General features: G+C 45.7%; 1 protein-coding gene across 2 annotated transcripts in view; it reads left to right on the top strand.

The window, feature by feature from the left end:
• RRN3 (RRN3 homolog, RNA polymerase I transcription factor) overlaps positions 1-18,332 on the top strand; it is a 30,606-nt gene extending 12,274 nt beyond the window's left edge. For both annotated transcript variants that reach the window (XM_045072012.1, XM_045072013.1), the window contains exons 8-18: positions 95-164; positions 2,991-3,089; positions 5,460-5,552; positions 6,499-6,637; positions 8,143-8,273; positions 9,270-9,400; positions 10,318-10,502; positions 12,607-12,715; positions 14,362-14,514; positions 15,698-15,785; positions 16,447-18,332. In XM_045072012.1, coding sequence (XP_044927947.1) covers positions 95-164; positions 2,991-3,089; positions 5,460-5,552; positions 6,499-6,637; positions 8,143-8,273; positions 9,270-9,400; positions 10,318-10,502; positions 12,607-12,715; positions 14,362-14,514; positions 15,698-15,785; positions 16,447-16,608 — 1,360 coding nt within the window. In that variant the 3' untranslated portion in view covers positions 16,609-18,332. The remainder of the gene's footprint in view (positions 1-94; positions 165-2,990; positions 3,090-5,459; positions 5,553-6,498; positions 6,638-8,142; positions 8,274-9,269; positions 9,401-10,317; positions 10,503-12,606; positions 12,716-14,361; positions 14,515-15,697; positions 15,786-16,446) is intronic.
• The last annotated feature ends 1,469 nt before the right edge of the window (positions 18,333-19,801 follow it).

Raw genomic sequence — 19,801 nt, 5'->3', positions numbered from 1 at the left:
GCATCCATATTTACTCTTAGAATGGAAATGTCACCTTCCAAGAAAGTCCAGTTAACATGGATTGATCTTTAAATTTTTAAATTTTTTTAAATAGGACACCGTGGTTTCTTATGCCAATACTGGTGGAAAAATTTCCATTTGTTCGAAAATCAGAAAGAACACTGGTAAGAAATCTTTTCATGGGGAAAATAATGGAAAAGTTATCACTTAGTTTTACGTGATGTTTTTTTTTTTTTTTTTTTTTTTTCTTAGCAGTTGTCTTCCAGATTAAACTCAAGACTAAGAATTTGACTCAGATTCCTTTCTTAGGAACTCACTGAGGATCCCCAGGCTCTTTTTCCCTTATGCAAGTCAGGGAAAGAGTCCATTTCAGAAATATCTGAATAGGCTTAGTGATAATATAGATAAAAATTACTAGAAGGTAATAGTTTATACATTACCAATTGTAAACAAGCCTTATTTGAATATGAAGGCAGAACTGTCTATGGATGAATTTTTCCCAAGTTTTGTGTAATATTTAGATGACCTGTGGTTTTCAGTAATGACTAATGAATAGTGGTTTCCTACTAAGCATGCTTTTTTTTCTAAGTAAGGTATTATGTGTATTAAATACAGAGTTAATAAGGTTTGCTAATGTTTGTGATAGTCTGTTTCAAGTGGCATATTATAAATCTTGTATCTCTTATGACTATTGATGTAAAAATACTCAACAACCCACTAGAAAATGGCATTTAGCAACATAAAGAGTTAATGGACTATGACCAAGTGAAATTTATGCTGGGAATGCATGGTTCGTTTAATACCTGTTAAAATCAGTTAATAAAACACACCATGTCAGTAGAATAGATGGCAGGAACCACATGATTATTTCAGTAGATTCACAAAAGTATTTGAGGAACACCAAAACCCTTTCATGACAAGAATAGAAGGCAGCTTTTTCAACAGGTAACATCCCTCTCAATGGTGAAAGAGTGAGAACTTTCCCCTAAGATAAGGAACAGAACAAGGATGTCTGCTTTTGCCACTTTTGTCTAACAAGGGCACACAGGAAAAGGAAAAGACACCCAGATTGGAAAGGAAGAAGTAAAAATGCCTCTATTGACAGATGACATGATCCTGCATTTAGAAAAATCCTGAGGAATTCTCAAAGCACTATTAGAACTAAGATGAGTTCAGCCTGGTTATAGAATACAAGATCGGGGCGCCCGGGTGGCTCAGTGGGTTAAAGCCTCTGCCTTCGGCTTGGGTCATGGTCCCAGGGTCTTGGGATCGAGCCCCGCATCAGGCTCTCTGCTCAGCAGGGAGCCTGCTTCCCTTCCTCTCTTTTCTCTGCCTGCCTCTCTGCCTACTTGTGATCTCTGTCAAATAAATAAATAAAAATCTTAAAAAAAAAAAGAATATAAGATCAATATACAAAAGCCAGTAGTACAAGATAATTTAATGGGGCAAACAAGTCTTTTCCACAAGTGGTTGTGGGACAAGCGGAAGTCTACATGAAAGAATGAAGCAGGGCCCCCCACATGTTAAACAAAAATGACCTCAAAGTGGGTGAAAGACCTAAATGTAAGCTAAAAAAAGGGCTCTTAGTAAGAACACATAGATGAGCACTTTTGTGACCTGGGATTAGGCAACAGTTTCCAGATAGGATGCCCAAAACACGAGAGCCACAGAAAACCAGACCAATTCGACTTCCTTACAGCTAGTCAGCTCTGCTTCAGGACCCCTTCCAGAGAGTGTAAGACCGCTCAAACCTTGCGAGTCGTATAGTGGATAAAGGAGTAATCTAGAATATACGAAGCACTCTTCCAATGTCTTGATAATACAAAGGCAAATAACTCAAAAAATGGGCACACGACCTGAGCAGGTATTTGTCCAGAATTGATAATGCTTACGGTCAATGCGCAAAAGAAAAAAGGTCAACATCGCTAGCCATCAGGAAAAGGCAAGATGAAACCCTAACAAGGTTTCACTTCACAGCCCCTGGGATGGCTGTACTTAGAGGGACAGACAGTGACAAGTAGTGGTGAGGATGTGGAGAAGTCAGATCCTTCCCTTGTTCCCTTGCTGAGAGTGGGGAATGGTTGGTGCTGGAAGTGCTTTGGGAAGGCCTCTAGACCGTCCCTCAGAAAGGTTGAACAGAGAATTGCCATATGACTTAGCATTGCCACTGCTAGGTGTCTAACCAGCAGAAAATACACGTCTACACAGCACTTTACAAGATTATTCAGAAGCAGCATTATCTCTAATAGCCAGAACATGGGAACAACCAAATACTCATGGGTCAGTGCATCAACAAAATGTGTTACATGTATACAGTGGGTATTATTGGGCAATAAAGCAGAGTGGCTACGAAGTGAGTGAATCTTGAAAACATGCTAAAACGTCACATAGCAGAAGATTCCACTTCCATGGCAGGTCTAGAATAGGCAGATCGTTAGACAGAAAGTCAGTCAGTGGTTCCCTAGGGCTTGGGAGGACGTACACTACCCAAAAATGCCCTGCCCTTTTTAGGTGATGAAAATGTTATAAATCAGTTGTGGCGACAGTTGTACAACTCTGAATATACCGGATACTGTTGAATTGTACACTGTAGATGAATGACGTATATCTCAACAAACCTGTTTTTAAAAATGCTATAGAGGTATACAGATTACAGATTTAATTAATGGAGGTGTGGTGGGGGGCGTTTGGCTGGCTCGCCAGTGGAGCGTGCAGCTCTTGAGCTCAGGGCTGTGAGTGTGAGCTCCACATTGGGTGTAGAGATTACTGAAAAATAAAATCTTAATAAAATCACCCTCCCCAAACAAATTTAATTTACTGGGGGGTAATTAGATTAATTAGACTGAACGATGGAGGAACTGTATAGTTTCTGTGCTGCTGAATAGTCTGTTTTTTTCTGTTTAATTGAAATTAAAGATTGTGTAATTAATGTTTTCTTATGTCATTATGAAATACCCTCTGTTGAAGTGTTTTGTCTTTTTATGTTTTAGGAATGTTATGTTCATAACTTACTAAGGATTAGTGTGTATTTCCCAACCTTGAGGCATGAAATTCTGGAGCTTGTGATTGAGAAGCTACTCAAGTTGGATGTAAGTATTTAATAATCGGTTTTTCTCATTGATTTTCGTTTATTAAATACGTAGTCGTAGTACGTGAAACAGTAGTAGCAATGATGGAGAAGAATCCACATTTCCACCTTTCATTTCTTTGAACATTTCTGGAGCTTGGTGGATGTGCTGGGTTATAGAGATGGCCCCATCTCTCCTGGTCGGGAAACAAGGCATTAGATGGTCACAGCCATGTGAAAGTCCAGTCGTGGTAAATGCTGTGACTGGAACACACGGTCGTTACGTGCTGGTAAACCCGATACCGTGCGAAGGGGTGAGGAAGGCGTTCCTAAGGAAGCGATGTTGAATTCTTAGACCTTTTTTTTTTTTTTAAAGATTTTATTTATTTATTTGACAGAGATCACAGATAGGCAGAGAGCCAGACAGAGAGAGAGAGAGGAAGGGAAGCAGGCTCCCCGCTGAGCAGAGAGCCCAATGTGGGGCTCGATCCCATGATCCCTGGGATCATGACCTGAGCTGACGGCAGAAGCTTTAACCCACTGAGCCATCCTGGCGCCCCATCTGAGACCCTTTTGTAAAGAGGCCTGCGGTGGGGTGCAGTGGGAATGAAGGAAAGTCCTGGATGCTAGTGACGGGGGAGAAAGGGCGAACTGGTCCTTGAGACTGGGTTGGAAGTGGGGAGGTAGAGGGTAAGAGAGCGCTTGCTCCCCGGGGAGTAGAGGCGGTGTTAGCAGTTAGAAGTCAGGAGGAGGTTGGGAGAGGAAGAGTTCGTTGTGGATGGATTGGGGGGCAGCTGGGCACCAGACGGAGTGGTAGCGGTGGGGAGGGGCCGGGGCTCACTGTGCTGTGGTGCTGGTGACGTGGGAGACAGGAAGTGTGCCGAGGGGGAGGGAAGGCCAGGGCAGACACCTGCAGGGGATCTGGGAGGAGGAAGGGTTTAGTCAGTGGTGTGAGCTACTGTTGATGTTTTTAAGAAGGCTGAACAGAGCCCAAGTCCTTGGAGTTGGTGATTAGGGAGTCTGTTGCCTTGTCCCTGGAGGGGGAAGCTGCGTTTCGGGGGGGGCAGTGTGTGTGGTTGTCGAGTGGGGCTGTTGGAGGCCTTGGTGAGGGTGTAGGAGGGGGTGGAGCTGGGCTGTTGGTGGACGGCAGAGTGGGAGTGAGGGAGGAGTGCCCTGGTACCGTGGCGGGCCGAGGCCGCAGTGCAGCAGGCCTGGGGAGAGCTGGAGGAGGGTGGGCAGGCTGGTGCGCGGCTCACTGGGAGGAAAGCTGTCCGGCCTGCTGCCTGTGCCACCTGTAGAGTCTTCCCATGGGTCGCACTGGGCAGCGGTGGAGAGCACATTTAGAAAGAGGTCGTGCAGAGAGAGAAAAAAGGCAGGATTTGAATGTTGTGTGGAACAAGGTGTCTGAAGGACCATATACCAAAGTGACTATTCACTAATTCAGGTTGACTTGCATTTTGTCATTCTTCTGCTCAGCTGACGGATGATATGCTTCTTGTACAACATGTAAGAGTTGGGATGCATGTTGGGTTTGTGGAAGCTGATTTAGACCAGCACACTGCATTTCGTAATGATTTTATGGAAGTGTGTAGTGAAAGGGTTTGATTTGTAGTCTCGTAAATTCCTTTGTGACCCGGGCCAGTTTATAGGTTTGCACCATAATTGTATATTGAGTCACAGTATCAGAAGGGATGCTCCTGTGGACTTCTTTAAAGTATGTAATGTGAGGGGTGCCTGGGCGGCTCAGTCCATGAAGCGTCTGCCTTCTCGGGGTCCTGGGATTGAGCCTCATGTCTTCTCCCTCTTCCTCTGCCTGCTGCTCTGCCTACTTGTGTGGTCTATCTCTCTGTCAAATAAAGAAATAAAATCTTTCTCCTTTTTTTTTTAAGTATGTATAGCAGATCAATTTCCAGTACCCAAATAAAGTACTTGTATTTTTTTTTTAAAGGAAGAGAGGGAGCAAGTTGTGGGGGGCAGGGTGCAGAGGGAGGGAGAGAGACTCTCATGCAGGCTCCACACTGAGCACAGAGTCCACTGTGGGGCTCGATCTCACAACCCTGAGATCACACCCTAAGCCAAAACCGAGAGTTAGATGCTTAACCGACTGAACCATCCAGGCACCCCAAAGTCATTGTATTTTTTATTTTACTTTATTTTATTTTTTAAGATACTATTTGAGAGCATGAGAGAGAGCAAGCATGGGAGCAGGGTAGGGGGGTAAGGGGAGAGGGAGAGGGAGGAGCAGGTTCCCTGTTGAGTAGGGAGCCCTGTCCCAAGACCTGGGATCATGACGTGAGCTGAAAGCAGACACCCAACTGACTGAACCCCCCAGGCACCCCCGAAATAGTTGTATTTTCACTGCCATCATTTTTCCCCCTTTGTTATAATGTAGGTGAATGCATCCCGGCAGGATATCGAGGATGCTGAAGAAGCAGCTGTTCAGACTGGCAGTGGGCCAGATGCCACCGAAGGACTCTTCAATATGGTCAGTGTCCCCCAGGGTGGGTGGGGGTGGCTGACGGCCCCCCATCTTCTCCAAGGCTTTAGGTTAAACAGTTGTTGGGCAGACTTGGAAGTGAGGTTGAAGTGAACGGCTGCCGTCCGGTTGCTTCTGTCCAGCCGACTTCGGTTACTTCCAGGGCTTTGAATGTGGGAGTGGTGAAGTAGGTTTCATTTTTGTTCTTAGTTTGTGTTTTCTGTTGTTCTGTTGTTCTGTTTTCTGTTTTTTGTTTTGTAAACCACATATAGTTTGTGAAGGAGTGATACATAGGAAAGCATACCAGTGTGATTTCTCTGTTTTATAAGTCTTAGGCCTTAATGCAGTACTTCTCTGCCTGGGGCTAGGCTCACTGGAGGAGGAGGGCTTGAGAGGGGCATTTAGGTCACTAGGGACAAAGGGCGTGAAGAAGCAGGAAAGGGCAGGGGAGGGAACTAAGCGAGAGTTTGCTCCCAGGAGGAAAACAGCTGCAGCCTGATGACCCCAGATCCCATGTGGGTCCCAGCTTGAAGTCAGGGAGACAGACTCCCGTGACCCCTTGTCAGCTGGGCACTTCAGCTGGGGAGGGGAGGAAGGAGTGCAAGGCTGTTCTCCGGAGAACCGGTGCTCCCAGCAGCCGGGGCACGGGTGCCCTGTCCTGGGGGAGGAGACCTGGCACCAGCAGGGCCCAGCACAGTGGGTCCCAGGAAAGCTGTGGTGCTCACGTGGCCTTGTGCCGGGTGGGCCTTCCCCGTGACTCTCCGGCTGGGCTCGGAATCTTTAGAATGCCATTAGGGGTTCCGGGTCACACCTTTGGTGGGGAGCCTCTGCCTAGGGCGGGGGCCGGTGTCTTGTCTTTGTTTTATCTTTCAAAGGAAATAATCAGCACTGGGAATTTTCCCTCTTACCCCTTTTACCCCAGTTTTTAATGTCAGTTTGTCCCTTATCTTCAAAGGATGAGGATGAAGATACTGAACGTGACGCCAAGGCTGACCCTCAAGGGCTCGATCACATGGTGCATCCTGTAGCCGAGCGCCTGGACATCCTGCTGTCTCTGCTGCTGTCCTACCTCAAGGACGTCTGCTTCGTAGATGGTAATGACCCGCACTCGTCGCAGTAGCCGCAAGTGAACTCGGCAGCGCCCCGGCTGTGTGCTGGGTGTTTCTCCTACGTGACCGAGTCCTCCTAGAGGTCCTGTACAAATCACCGTTTCAAGTACGAGGAAAGGAGGGTCTAGGGAGATCCCGTGACTGCCGGTGTGACACAGCTGGAGAATGTCGGGACCGGATTCGGGCTCAGCTGAATTTGTCTTCAAAGCCCCTGATGGTTTCACTGACTGTTGTAGTTGGGGATGATTCCTGGAGTTTGGTCAGTTTTAGGTGGAGATCAAAACACACTCGAGTTGCTCAGGACATCTAGGAGTAGCGCACGTCAATACAGGGTTGGTGCTAGGGATGGAGTTTGGGGGTGTAGTGCTGTGTTATGCTGTGAACACTTCGGGGCACTTCTTGCCATCCTGGAACTTTGTGCATCTGGAGGCTTTGCCATGGAAACAGGATTCTTCTGTTCGCATTGTGAAGATTTGAGAATGATAGTTGGCCACTCAGAGTAATTTCTAAGATTGGAATCTGAGTTGACTGTATTATTATTTTAATTTTTTTGTGGTTATTATATAGTTGAGAGAAAATTTGCGAACTCTAGGAAAGGATTAAAAAAGACAATTTAAATGTCTGCGTTTGTACTATTCAGAGAACCATTATTAGCATTTTGATCTATGTTTTTCTTTTAGGTTAGCATGTGGATATTTAGGAGTGTGTTTTTCACTGGGTTTGGGGCTCGTGCTGCACACAGTGATTCATAATCTGCCCTTTTCCCCCTGCTGTGAACATTTTCTCTGATCATTCACTATCCGTCTAGGCTGCTGTTGATTGTGTGGATTTAACTGGTCTCTTATTTTTTTTCTCCCTCCCCCCCTCTTTTTTTTTTTTTTTTTTTTTTTTTTTTTTGAAAGATTTTACTTACTGGAAAGAGAGAATGAGCAAGTGAGGTGAGGGGGAAGGGCAGAGGGAGGAGAAGCAGGCTCCCTTCTGAGCAGGGAGCCTGATGCAGGGCTCGATCCCAGGATTCTAGGATCATGACCTATGCCAAAGGCAGACACTTCACCGACTGAGCCACCCAGGCACCTTCCCCCATCATTTTTTTGCTATTATAAATGTGTGATGAATATCCTGTGTTTGTGTGTGTGTGTGTGTGTGTGTGTGTGTGTGTGTGTGTGTCTGGTAATGCGCCCGTGATCAATTTCTGGCAGTAGAATTAGTGGATCAAAGGGTTCTGCTACATAAATAGTAAAATTGCCCTTTAAAAGGGCTTCCTATTTATGGCACCACAGCGGTGTGTGAGGGGAGGGCCTGCTTCATTGTCGGTGCCGGATTAGTATAGTTATGAAGGAGAATCTGTGCAAAATAAAAATGGCATTTTGTTACAAACATAGCTTAGTGGATGATGTTTCTTACTGGTATCTTATTTTTAGAAATTTGGTAAACGAAAGTGGCAGCTTAAAAATGATGTGTAAGGCTGAAATGTGAAACTGTCTCTTTAGGCAAGGTAGATACCAACAGAACAAAGGATCTGTATCGAGATCTCATAACCATCTTCGACAAACTCCTGTTGCCCACCCACGCCTCCTGCCATGTACAGTTTTTCATGTTTTACCTCTGCAGTTTTAAACTGGTGAGTACTCTCAGCATGGTCTTATTTTTTTCTTGCCCATGATTTTCCCTTAAAAACTGGGGTGAGTGTGGGGGGAGTTGGGAAAGGACACAGGAGGTGAGCCTTTTTTTTTCTGAAGCTCACTTTTCTGATGCCTCTAATGATAGCTCTTCCTAGGCCAGGTGCTCTGAAAGTGGCATTCTGCGTTTGCTCCACTAGGTGGTGCCCTTCCCTCTCCTTCCAGCCCTGGCTATTAAAATCCCGTGGATCTTTAACTGTTTCTCTCCTCATTCTCTCAGTTGATCCTAAGAGCCCCGAACAACTTCTAAATCCAGAGTTTTAAAACTTTAGGCATTGGCTTTCTGTTTGGGGGGCGGGGGAGGAAATATGGACTACTGTTCCTTTGCCACTGTTTTGTAGCTTTCTAGAAGTGTCAGGAGAGTACTGGGCATGGATAAGAAGGTTAAATTCTTTGCCCCGAAGTATGTGTGCCCCGAAGCTTTTGAATATAGCTATTTGGGGGAGAAGTTGGAGTTTGTGCCTTTTGTTTAAAAAAAAAAAGCTTTAGTCTTTTTACTGAGATGAGCATCATTAGTCAAACACTGTCCTTGAATCTGTGTCTGTGTTTCTGGGTAAGGGCTTGGCACTGTCACAGTCCTGCTGCACGGTTCCCCCGCGAGTGTGGCTTGTCCCTGCTTTCCATTTCTGGCCGAATGGCGGGATCAGTTGCAGATTCCAAGGCCCTGTCACTGAGCCTGTGAAATCTGTAGGGTTGTATCTAAATTTCAGCTTGTTTGGGAAACTTTTTTAAGGCTGGGGAACACCTTTAGTTTTTAATACTATCATCTCAGAATGTTGTAAAATTAAGAACCATGAGAACTGCATATATTCTTTATCTAGCAGTATGACAGATACACTAGCACTGTCCTCTATGGTTGTGGACAGTCTTAGGATTCCGATAGCCAGAGATTTCTTCAGCATTAAAAAAGATTAGAGCAATACCTTCTCTTTTTATAGGGATTCGCAGAAGCATTTTTGGAACATCTCTGGAAAAAATTGCAGGATCCAAATAATCCTGCCATCATCAGGCAAGCTGCTGGAAATTATATTGGAAGCTTTTTGGCAAGAGCTAAATTTATTCCTCTTATGTAAGTAACCTAATTTTCCAAGTGCTTTTTCATGTCGTGCTTTAAAAAGATTATAGCATTGTTTTAAGTCAGAGAAATACCTGCTCTAATTTTTGTCTGCCTTTAAAGTGAAAAAATCTATCCCCCATTCTGCGTAAGACGTTTACATTTCCAAAAGGCAATTTCAGAATAAAATGTCTCCTTTACATATAAAGCCTCATATGGAAAGCTTCTGTCCTCTGTTTTGCATAGTTACACTTGAACATGAAGCCCCATTTGTCTTCATGGATATTGTACAGTGTTTGTATACTGTTTTGATTCTTTTTATAGGTTTGTCATTTTTCATTTGCATTCCGAATCAGTTGTATCTTAAAGCTGAAGAAAAAAACTCTTTTAAAGGTAATAGAAAGATCTGTTTAGGAGGCCAGCTCTGGGCCTACTTCTTCCAGTGATGTATTTGGGCCAGTCCCTGACCACCGATAGCCCTCTGTCCACTCTACCCTACATTGTAGGCCATAGGACTTCATCAGAACCCTATAAGGAAGGGCGAAGTCAGTCACACACAGTCTCTTCCTTGTAAGATGTTGCTAAGTGTGCCCTTTCCTGCGGCCGTATTGCTCTGAGAGGGCAGGGAGGCCATCGGAGGAGTCCTTCAGAGTCCATAAGGAGACACGGTCCATCCCTCGGGGCCGCGGGCAGCTTTAGGGGCCTGTTCTTGCTAGAAGGTCGCAAGTTCTACTTTAGAATTGAAAAGCTGTCTTCCTGCCACCCATCCATTTCCTTCTTTTGTTTGCTGCTTCTCTGTGCCCACAGGGAATAGACGAAGAAGCCTGCAGACTGACTGTTCTTTGCATGTAGTGAGGCAACTGTGTGTTTTTACGTCACTCTTGGTTTTGTGTGAAGCAAGTGAAGTTGACTTGGGTTTTTCTTGTCCCTAGTACCGTAAAATCGTGCCTGGATCTTTTGCTTAACTGGCTGCACAGATACCTTAATAACCAGGACTCAGGAGCAAAGGCATTTTGTGATGTTGCTCTCCACGGACCATTTTATTCGGCCTGCCAAGCTGTGTTCTACACTTTTGTTTTTAGACACAAGCAGCTTTTAAGTGGAAACCTGAAAGAAGGTCAGTGGTGTGGGGTTGATGGGGGTGAGCTGGATTGTTCTGGAATACTGGCAGTCTTGAGAAAGGGGGGGTCGTTTCTTTTTTGAGAATTTGATGAAAACTGTGGAGTCAGAATACTGCCCATGCACTCAAACTTTGACACATAATTTCAAGCAGCCCTTAGACCCCTAAAGCCGTAAGGCCCCTGTTGAGCAGAGAATGGCTTGGCGGTGGAGCACCTCTGTTTTAGAGGGTGACGTCTAGGCTGATTGTGAGCCGTGAGGGGGCTCTTCCTTGGGTGAGGCCCAGCACAGTGCTTTCTGCTGGTCCTTGTGTCGGCCTGGGGAGGGCGGGCATTGTTCCCCCCTCCCAGGGGGACTCTAAGCAGACGCAGGATATTGATTGGCAGGATTAGATGAATATGATTCTGAAGCTCAGGGTCGTAACAGTCAGGCTGCTTTGTCTAGGGGCTTAACCGTTAACCTACCAGTTTGCGGTTTTGCTAATTTCTAAGGGTTGCATAGAATTAAAATCTACCAGATGAAGTTTGTTTGTCAGGTTAGTGTGACAAGAACAGTACCAGTTAAGTCCGTTTAAATGGTTTTTTTACTTGCATGAATAACTCAAATGGTTTAATAGGCTGTTTCCTCTAAACCTCAAAATCTGACATTCCGGGCTGGGTCTCTGGTTGTTGTGGGGGCTGTTGTGGGCATGTTAGGATGGTTAGTGCCCTCTCTCCACTAAATGCTAGTAGCACCCTCCTGACCGCTGCCTGGACTGTCCATTGTGACCACTAAAACTCTCCAGACACTGCTACAAGTCCTCTTGGGGGCACAGCTGCCTTGAGAGTTGAGAACCACAGCTCTGAACTGAAACTTGTGTGTGTTACATTGTATTGTTTACTCATATTCTGTTACTTCTCAAAAGGTTACAGCTAGTTATATAAATGAGGAATAGGACAAGGTTTTAGCCCTACTTAAGCAAAGTATCTGCTGTTTGGGGTATAAATAAATGGTAAGACTTGGTTAAAGAGCATGTTCTTGTAAGCCATGATGGTATCCCATTTTTAGTTTTATCAGAATATTCATCAAAGAGGGGGCACTTGACTAGCTCAGTCAGAAGACCGTGTGACTCTTGATCTCAGGGTTGTGAGTTTGAGCCCCACGTTGGGTGTAGAGATTACTTAAATAAAACTTAAAGAAATACATTAAAGAATTATCTAAAAAAATTTACTTAAGCATAAGTTGGTTTGCTTGCAAGGTATCTTTTACTAATAGAGAAGAGAATTCTGTGTATCTGTTCTAGGAGAGTGGTGTCTAACTTTTACTTCTACCTCCATAGTTTCCTTGTAAGCATAAAAACAGCTATCACACACAGGAATAACTTGCTCAGCTTCACTGGTAATTTCAGATGTGCAGCAGGTCCTGCTGTTGGCTTGCTCTCGTCAGATTGGCATACATGTCTGTCTGACGATGTCGGGAAGGAAGAACACCAGATCATAGTCATTACCTCTCGGGAGTAGAGAGCGCACTTGTTGCCTTAGCTCCATACTGACTTCGAGATTAACTGAGATCAGATCACATGGTTTTTTTTTCCTCTACAAACTCAGAATATCCTGAGTTTACAAATACCTAAATTCCAAATTGTCATAGAAGTTTATAGCCCACTAGGGATGTGCACTTACTTCCAGGTCTTTGAACGAATACACTGTTTTCTTTAGAAAAGTTGACTTGGGGGCGCCTGGGTGGCTCAGTGGGTTAAGCCTCTGCCTTCTACTCAGGTCATGATCTCAGGGTCCTGGGGGTCTCTGCTCAGCAGGGAGCCTGCTTCCCCCACCCCCGCCCCTGTCTCTCTGCCTGCCTCTCTGCCTACTTGTGATCTTTGTCTGTCAAATAAATAAAATCTTAAAAAAAAAGTTGACTTAGTCACAAGTGGGTGTGGTTTGGCCTGGTGACTTTCTCCAGGCTCGTGTGTATGTGACTGCGTGGCTCTCACCTACTTGAACCATTTCTGTAAGTGACTTTGTGAGAAATATTTCTGGTGTGTGAAGTACTCCGTGCTGCTTCAAGGTATTTCGACTGTTAAGTTTGTACATTTTAACAAATGTGTTGTTTTTTAATCAAAGGTTTGAGATACCTTCAAAGTCTAAATTTTGAACGTATAGTGATGAGTCAGCTAAATCCCCTGAAGATTTGTCTGCCTTCGGTAGTGAACTTTTTTGCTGCAATCACGAGGTAAGTTACTTACACTTTATGGGTGGAAATTACTTAAAAATAAGTTTATGTTAGTATCAGTATTGTACAGTTCCACTACATTTCTGTGAAATTAGTAAAATTAGTCACTATAAAACACATAAAAACCTATAACCCCATCATTTTAGGAAGCATTGTCGTTAAGCTTTTGTTTTTATACTTCGATACTATGAGAAGTTGCTAGTGCTTTGTGTTCAGAGATGATAATTAAGCAGAGGCCTCAGCGCTTAGAAACGAGTAAGGCGACTAGGAAGTGGAGAGGTGCAGACCGAAGGTGTTGCTCAGGGTAACACACAGAGACCAGCCGCAGGAGGGGTACGCAGCGGCCGGAGAGGGGCCGGTGAGCGTCTGTCCTGTCAGGCCGTGCGCGGCAGGGGCTGGGTCCCCGCGCACCTGGAGGCGCATCACGCAGGACTCCCTGCGTCCTCCCAGTCCGGGTGGTAGTGCTGAGTCCTGCTTCAGTCCGGGATGGTGGCACCCTGGGGAGACGGGCCGACCTGTGAGAAGGGGCTCCCCGAGGGCCGAGCCGGTGCGCAAACGCAGGCGGTCTAGTGTTACTCCCCGGGTGATTCTGCTCCTGGTACACAATGAGTTGGGGACTTTGAGCCCTTGATCCGGGTGTTCAGGGTAGGATCATAGCTTAGAATCTTCAGCACGTAAGGGTCTGTTCTGTTAGAGACGGAAATAACTCTTCATCCCTAGTCCCTTAGACCACCTGCTGCTCTTACTCAGTAATCTTAGTTTTCCTCTGCTGGGCTTGTAGTTCGGGGTCTTCTGTCTCCTGGGATTTCAGAAATGATAACGGGATCAAGGAAAGGAGCAGACGACGAGCAGGAGTACGGCGGGGGGCGGTGTGAAGGGTCCCAGCACAGTGTAGGGGAGAGCAGGCGGCCGACGAAGAGCAGCAGAGGCAGGAGCCGCTAGACTGTTCATGGCAGGGAGCCCGCTGTGCAAGAGTCTGCGGGTCTGGGGTCCGGAGTGAGGCCGAGAGCAAGAGGTGGGCCCAGAGGTCTCTGTCAAACTGATGCAGTGGCCTGTGGCCGCTGTTTCACTTCCCTAACGGGATGGGGATTCCTGTGGACCCATAACTTGCATTTGATTTGATCTGTTGAGTCTTACTCTGTCCATTTGTTTTTAATCAATTGTTTGTTGGGATTTAGGCCATTACATTTTGAGAATTGGGGGCGGCAGCTTAGGGGCCTCGTTACAGGCGTGTCCGGTGGAGCCCTCACCCCAGTGGCCAGGCCTGTCCCTCAGCAACCACTGTCCTCGGAGCACCCCCTTTCCGCCAGCCTCATTCTCTTACAGGTTGCAGACGTCACTTAGTTTGCAGCATCTTGCAAACCATAAGAATCCTCCCTCAAACACACTGATTTTTAGTGAGTCGTGCGTATCCTAAGCTTGCTGGCGGTGTAGAGCGATGGCCACACCTTCCTGCTCCTGGGCAGGTGTGTAGGCAGCAGGCCTGTAAGCTGCCCCCTAAAAGCATCGCTTCCTTTTTTACGTTTTTTTCCTTGGACGTGTTCTTTGTGACAGCATCTTTGTGGTCAGCCTGGTTGTCACACAAACAGGCACCTCCATGCAAACTTAGCCGCAAGGTTAACTCATGTCTCGGCTCTGTTCTGCAGTAAGTACCAGCTGGTCTTCTGCTACACCATCATCGAGAGGAACAATCGCCAGATGCTGCCGGTCATTCGAAACACGGCGGGCGGCGACTCGGTGCAGACCTGCACGAACCCACTTGACACCTTCTTCCCCTTCGATCCTTGTGTGCTTAAGAGGTGGGACTCTTAGCCTGCGACTGGATGGGGGGTGGAGGGACTGTATGTGGGACATGTATTTGCTGGGGGTTTTTTTGTCGTAAGTGGTGCTCCTGCTGTTTATCAGTGGCTCAGGGTCCCCTTCATGTGTTTCGGGTCCCCAAGGCAGAGAAGACCTTTTAGAGGCTGAGGGCTGTGCAAACCTATAGTTCAGGAAGAACCCCAGATTGACACCAGAGGTTTCTCATTTACCTTTTGTTTTTCTGTAAACCAGTTGGTTTCAGCCTGAAAGGGACTGGGCATAGAGGTGCCTGGATGGGAAGGGCCTTTTGTGACTCAGAATTTTCTGCCAGGTGACTTGTTCCTTCCTTTAGAGAGCACATTCCCCGCTGTTGCCAAGGATGAACGGCAGCCGTGTAGTTTATCTGGGTGGGTGATGGTGAGAAACCTCCAGGCCAGTCTTGAACTTGGCGTTTGTATAAGGAAACAGGATTTCTGCGTGCTGTGCAGTTTCTCACTAGCAGCCCCACATTTAGGATTGTCTGGTCTCCCAAGGCATGGTTGACTGAAGCCACCACATTGGTCTTTTTTTTTTTTTTTTTTTTTTTTTTAAAGATTTTATTTATTTATTTGACAGAGAGAGATTACAAGTAGGCAGAGAGGCAGGCAGAGAGAGAGAGGAGGAAGCAGGATCCCTGCTGAGCAGAGAGCCCGATGCGGGACTCGATCCCAGGACCCTGAGATCATGACCTGAGCCGAAGGCAGTGGCTTAACCCACTGAGCCACCCAGGCGCCCCACATTGGTCTTTTTTCCCCGACTAATCTTCAATAGATTTACCGTAGGAATATGAAAAAATGAAATTCCAGAGTAATATAATTTTGTTTTCATTTGGACATATTCTAACTCATTGTCGGTCCTGGCAGAGTTGAGAAATAATTTCACTTGAAAATAAAAAGATGGAAAAAAGAAAAAAAGAAAATAAAAAGATGAGAAACAGTAGCTGAATACGCCTTCTGAGTAGATGAAGCTTTACAGACTGGGAGCCCCATTATGTACGGTACTGACATCCAGTATTTTTTTGCACGACAATTATTTGAGCCATAGTTTTTATTTTGGATAGTGGATCCTGTGAGAGAAGAGCCAGACATATCTGACCTTTAATGTGGCCTTGAACGTGAATTTGAAATTGACCTCTGTCCACAGGTCGAAGAAATTCATAGATCCTCTTTATCAGATATGGGAAGACATGAGTGCAGAAGAGCTTCAGGAGTTGAAGAAACCCATTAAACAGGTAAGTTTGTGACTCAGCACCCTGGGAAGCTCCAGTGTGGTTACAGACCACAATCAAATGGTCAACAGCAATGTCACACTTAAAAAACACATTTTATTAATTCCACCTTTGCAAAAAATCCAAACTCCAGTTATATTCTTCTTACCAAAAGAATTTTTTGGCTTTTTGATGAATGTTTAGACACTTGGTAAGTGAACTTTGCAAAGTGAAGGTTAATCAGCTCAGCAAATTCACATCTTCGTGTGATCACCACCACCAAGTACCAATCTCAAATTTATTTAGGTCTCGTTTTTCATAAGTAGTCGTTGGAAACTCTTTTTTTTTTTTGTATTTAGCTTGGCTTGGTGGGGGGGATCGTTCCTTCCCTCATTCACACTGTGTTAGGCACAAGGGTGAGGACGCTGAGCAAGAAAGACGTGTGCCACTGCCCTCTATGAGCTTAAAGTCTGTTCAAAAAAATCAGACCTAATGAGTCGTTACAACGTGTGACGGACAGTTGCGTGGGTGGTTGGTAATGAAAAAGGACGCGTCAGGGGAAGCTTCCAGAATCAAGATACGTTTCTTTACTTTCCTCTTTCCAGAAGTGGCATGTTCCTGAGAGGAACTCTTGAAGTTTCACACCGCCTGGTGTTCCTACTGATAACCTCTGTTCTTTATGCAGGAGGTGGTGGAAGATGAGGATGATGATTTTTTGAAAGGTGAAGTTGGGATCACTCCAAGCTCCTTTGACGCGCATTTCCGAAGTCCCTCGAGCAGTGTGGGCTCCCCTCCCGTGTTATACCTGCCAGACCAGTCCCCTGTGATCGCAAGGGTTTGTGATTGAGATGGGCATTCCTCCCTATCATGCCCGTCAGCACCAGGGCTCACCCTGTTTGGACTAGAGTGAGGACATGCCTCAGGCATCTTACTTGCAAAGTAGACCTACTCTGCTGTCCGAACGGACGCGGTTTTTTTCTTTTTACTCCCCTCCAGACAAGGAAAAGACTGGATATCATGTGCAATATTTTAGAATGGAGTTGATGATAAATGTTGAGGACTTGGCTGTTTAATGTATATTTTATTTCTGTTAACAGCTTTCGGACATCATTGTGAAATTTCTAATACTGGCAATAGCCTATTTTAACCAATTGCATTTTTCATACAGGTTTTGTCTGAGCCGTAGTCACAAGACTGTATTGATCTGATTTCTTTTCAGTGAAAAAATGCTCTATGTAGACGCTATTCGGTGTCTTTAAAATGATTTACTTTGGACACATTGTTGCCCCTCAGCGGGAACTGGATCTGTGTGTTGGGATTTCAGTGGGGAGTGGGTGGGGGACGGGAGGAAGGTGCGGAGGGGGCCAGAGCTGGTCCCTGATACTGGAAGTTGGAGCTGTCAGAGAAGATCCCCAGGGACTTTGGAGACCAATGAAATCCTAGAGAGAAGTGATGGAGGATTTAGGGAAACAGACGCAGACAAATCATACACTCTTGAGTTTAAAAATGGATTTAAAAGAAACACAGAGTTTGGGGGAAATGGAATTCCCATGCATGGAGAGTGGGGTTGGACTTTTATAAAACGCAGCACCTGACATTTTACCCTGGGGTTCCCAGGAGCTATTAGAACGGAAACTACTCATTTTTAGTGCAATGTTACTTGGATTTTTTTTTTTTCTTTTTCTTTTTTTTAAACTAGAATCAGTTGGTCATTTTGAGAATTTCTCTGTGCTAATGGGGCGGGGAAAGGGGGGTTTGGGTCATCTGGTGGGATGGTTTCGCTAGCAGCAATAGACCAAGGTCCCAGCTCTGGCTTCTGTCTCCTGGCTCTTCGTACTGTGGATTTCAGCTCAGTGAGATCTTCCTCTGGGGAGGCTCTTTTTGTACTTTTATAACTAAATACTGGGAGGGAGGAGTCGACACAACCTCACTTTATGACACGTGTGCAAACACTGCTAGATTCATTTTGTAGCCAATGCATATTTTAGCTTCATTCCTTATTTGTGAGCTTTTTTGTTACTTGTGAAAATGGACATCTCTAAACATATTTATTTTTCTGCCACTTTTCCTATTATTTAAAGCAAGCGATATTTTCTTGATCACAAATATTTTGTAATGAAATACTTTCTCTTTCCTAGGGCTTTGTATGCTCTTGTAATATTATATTGATGGCAATGTAGAGTAAATATGTTTTTGGAAAACAAATTTTTATGGGTTTCAAAAGTTTTGAATATTGCAGATTTTCTTTTGGTGACTTGGTGGAAAGTGTTTCGAGAACCTTTGGGTTCTCTGTTCCTTTAACTGTTGGCAAAATGGTGGGGTTTTGTACCCTGGGTAGATGAGTACATGAAAGTGTGTCCCTATAAGGTAACAGTAAGTGGGCCTTTGTGGGTTGAAAAGTGCTAATGTAGTTAAGGCTATCTTTGTAAACAAATCTGTTTAATTTCAAAGGAGTTGGAGGGAAAAGATATTGTGGAAATAAAACAATGGCATGGTTAATCTGGACCTTTGGTTCTTACACCAGTAAAGGAGTCAAGGGAGGTACCCCAATAAAGAGGCTTCTAACACTGATGTCGTGGTTTCTGTGCTTTTTACTGATCTCTGTTAAAGCTCTGTGAGAAACTGCAGCTGAGCCCTTACTCCGTCAGGGGCAGAAGTCACGCCACAGCGGCTGCGGGTGCTGGGAGACGAAGTACATGCTGGGGACGAGAGCGACTTCGAGGAGCAGCCAAGTGTCAGGGACTCTGTGGGCACACCCAGCCACTAGAGTCCCCCAGGCCTGAAAGGGTTCCAGCAGAACAAACACTTATTTGAAAAACGCACATGCTTTAAAGGAACATCAACGGGGCGGGGGGGGGGGCGGGATTGGGAAATTTCCTTGGGAATTCTAGAAAAAGGATTTTCTATTCCTCTTATTGAAAAGTAGGCCTTCATTCGGGGCAGAGTTCCAAGGTCTGTCCTGTTGTCTGTCTGCTGTGGTTGGCTCTTCCTTAATGAGAAGTGGTGAATTAGCAAGTGTGAAAGGGCCAGGGACTTCTCAAGTGTCACGGATAACACAATCGGTGTTTCTCTAGCCAGCTGTGTGACCTTGAACAAGTCTGAGCTCCACTAGGAGCTGTAAGGTGGACGTAGCTATTACCGACCATAGGGTTGTGAGGATTCAGTGAAAATGCATGGAAAGGCAGTAGCTGTTGGGCTGCCTCGTGAGAAGGTAGTTAAGCAGGAAGTACTTCCATGGCAGCGTCTTTCCGAGGCAAGGGTAACGTTCACTCCATCCACACCGGTTGCCTCCTTGGTACCGGCTGAAGAGATCTCACCTGGAGAGAAGCGGCCAGTGTTTGCCACCTGCCAGGCATTGCTTCTTAGTTTTGGTCCTAGAATCCCCCTGGGAGCTTTGAAAAATGAAGGTGGTGGAATTCAGATGTCACTGCAGTGTTTGCTCCGTGAGGCGGCTGTTCATCTCACCGCTAGTTTCGTAAAGTTGCCTTCTGGTTACCGTAATGTGGAGTTGGGTCTGTTTAAGGAGTATTAACAAATTTCATAACAGAGAGCCCCTAGGTGAGAGGCCTCGCACCCAGATAACCCGTCCTCAGTAGGGACTAGATGGTATCTTGTTGATCTTCATTCCCAGGGTTCTGAGCCCATCAGTGCGGGCCTCCTGGACGCCAAGCAGCAAGTGCTACTGATGAAGTCCCAGAACCTAAGTCAGGTTCGGTGGGGTGAGGAGGTTCGGAGCCGACGACTAAAGAAAGAATTCTTAAGACATCGTTGGTGCAAAATGGTGGTTTATTAAAGCACGGGGACAGGGCCCGTGGGCAGGAAGAGCTGCGGCTGCCCCGGGTTGTGAAGGTGGGCATGTTATATACCCCACGGTTGGGGGGGAGGTGGTGAAGGAATGGGGGATTTCGACAGAGTTCTCACATGCTAGGGAGGGTCTACAAGGTGCCGGGGGGGAGTCTTTGCCATTATGGCTTGATCAATGTCGTCTTTAGGTCAGGCACTAACATCAAGATAATGGGGGATTCTTGGTGGGGCATTAT

This window comes from Mustela putorius, unplaced genomic scaffold, assembly GCF_011764305.1.
Source record: "Mustela putorius furo isolate JIRA1106 unplaced genomic scaffold, ASM1176430v1.1 tig00004007_pilon_pilon_pilon, whole genome shotgun sequence".
Taxonomy (NCBI): domain Eukaryota; kingdom Metazoa; phylum Chordata; class Mammalia; order Carnivora; family Mustelidae; genus Mustela; species Mustela putorius.
This window is presented reverse-complemented; position numbering and strand designations above follow the sequence as displayed.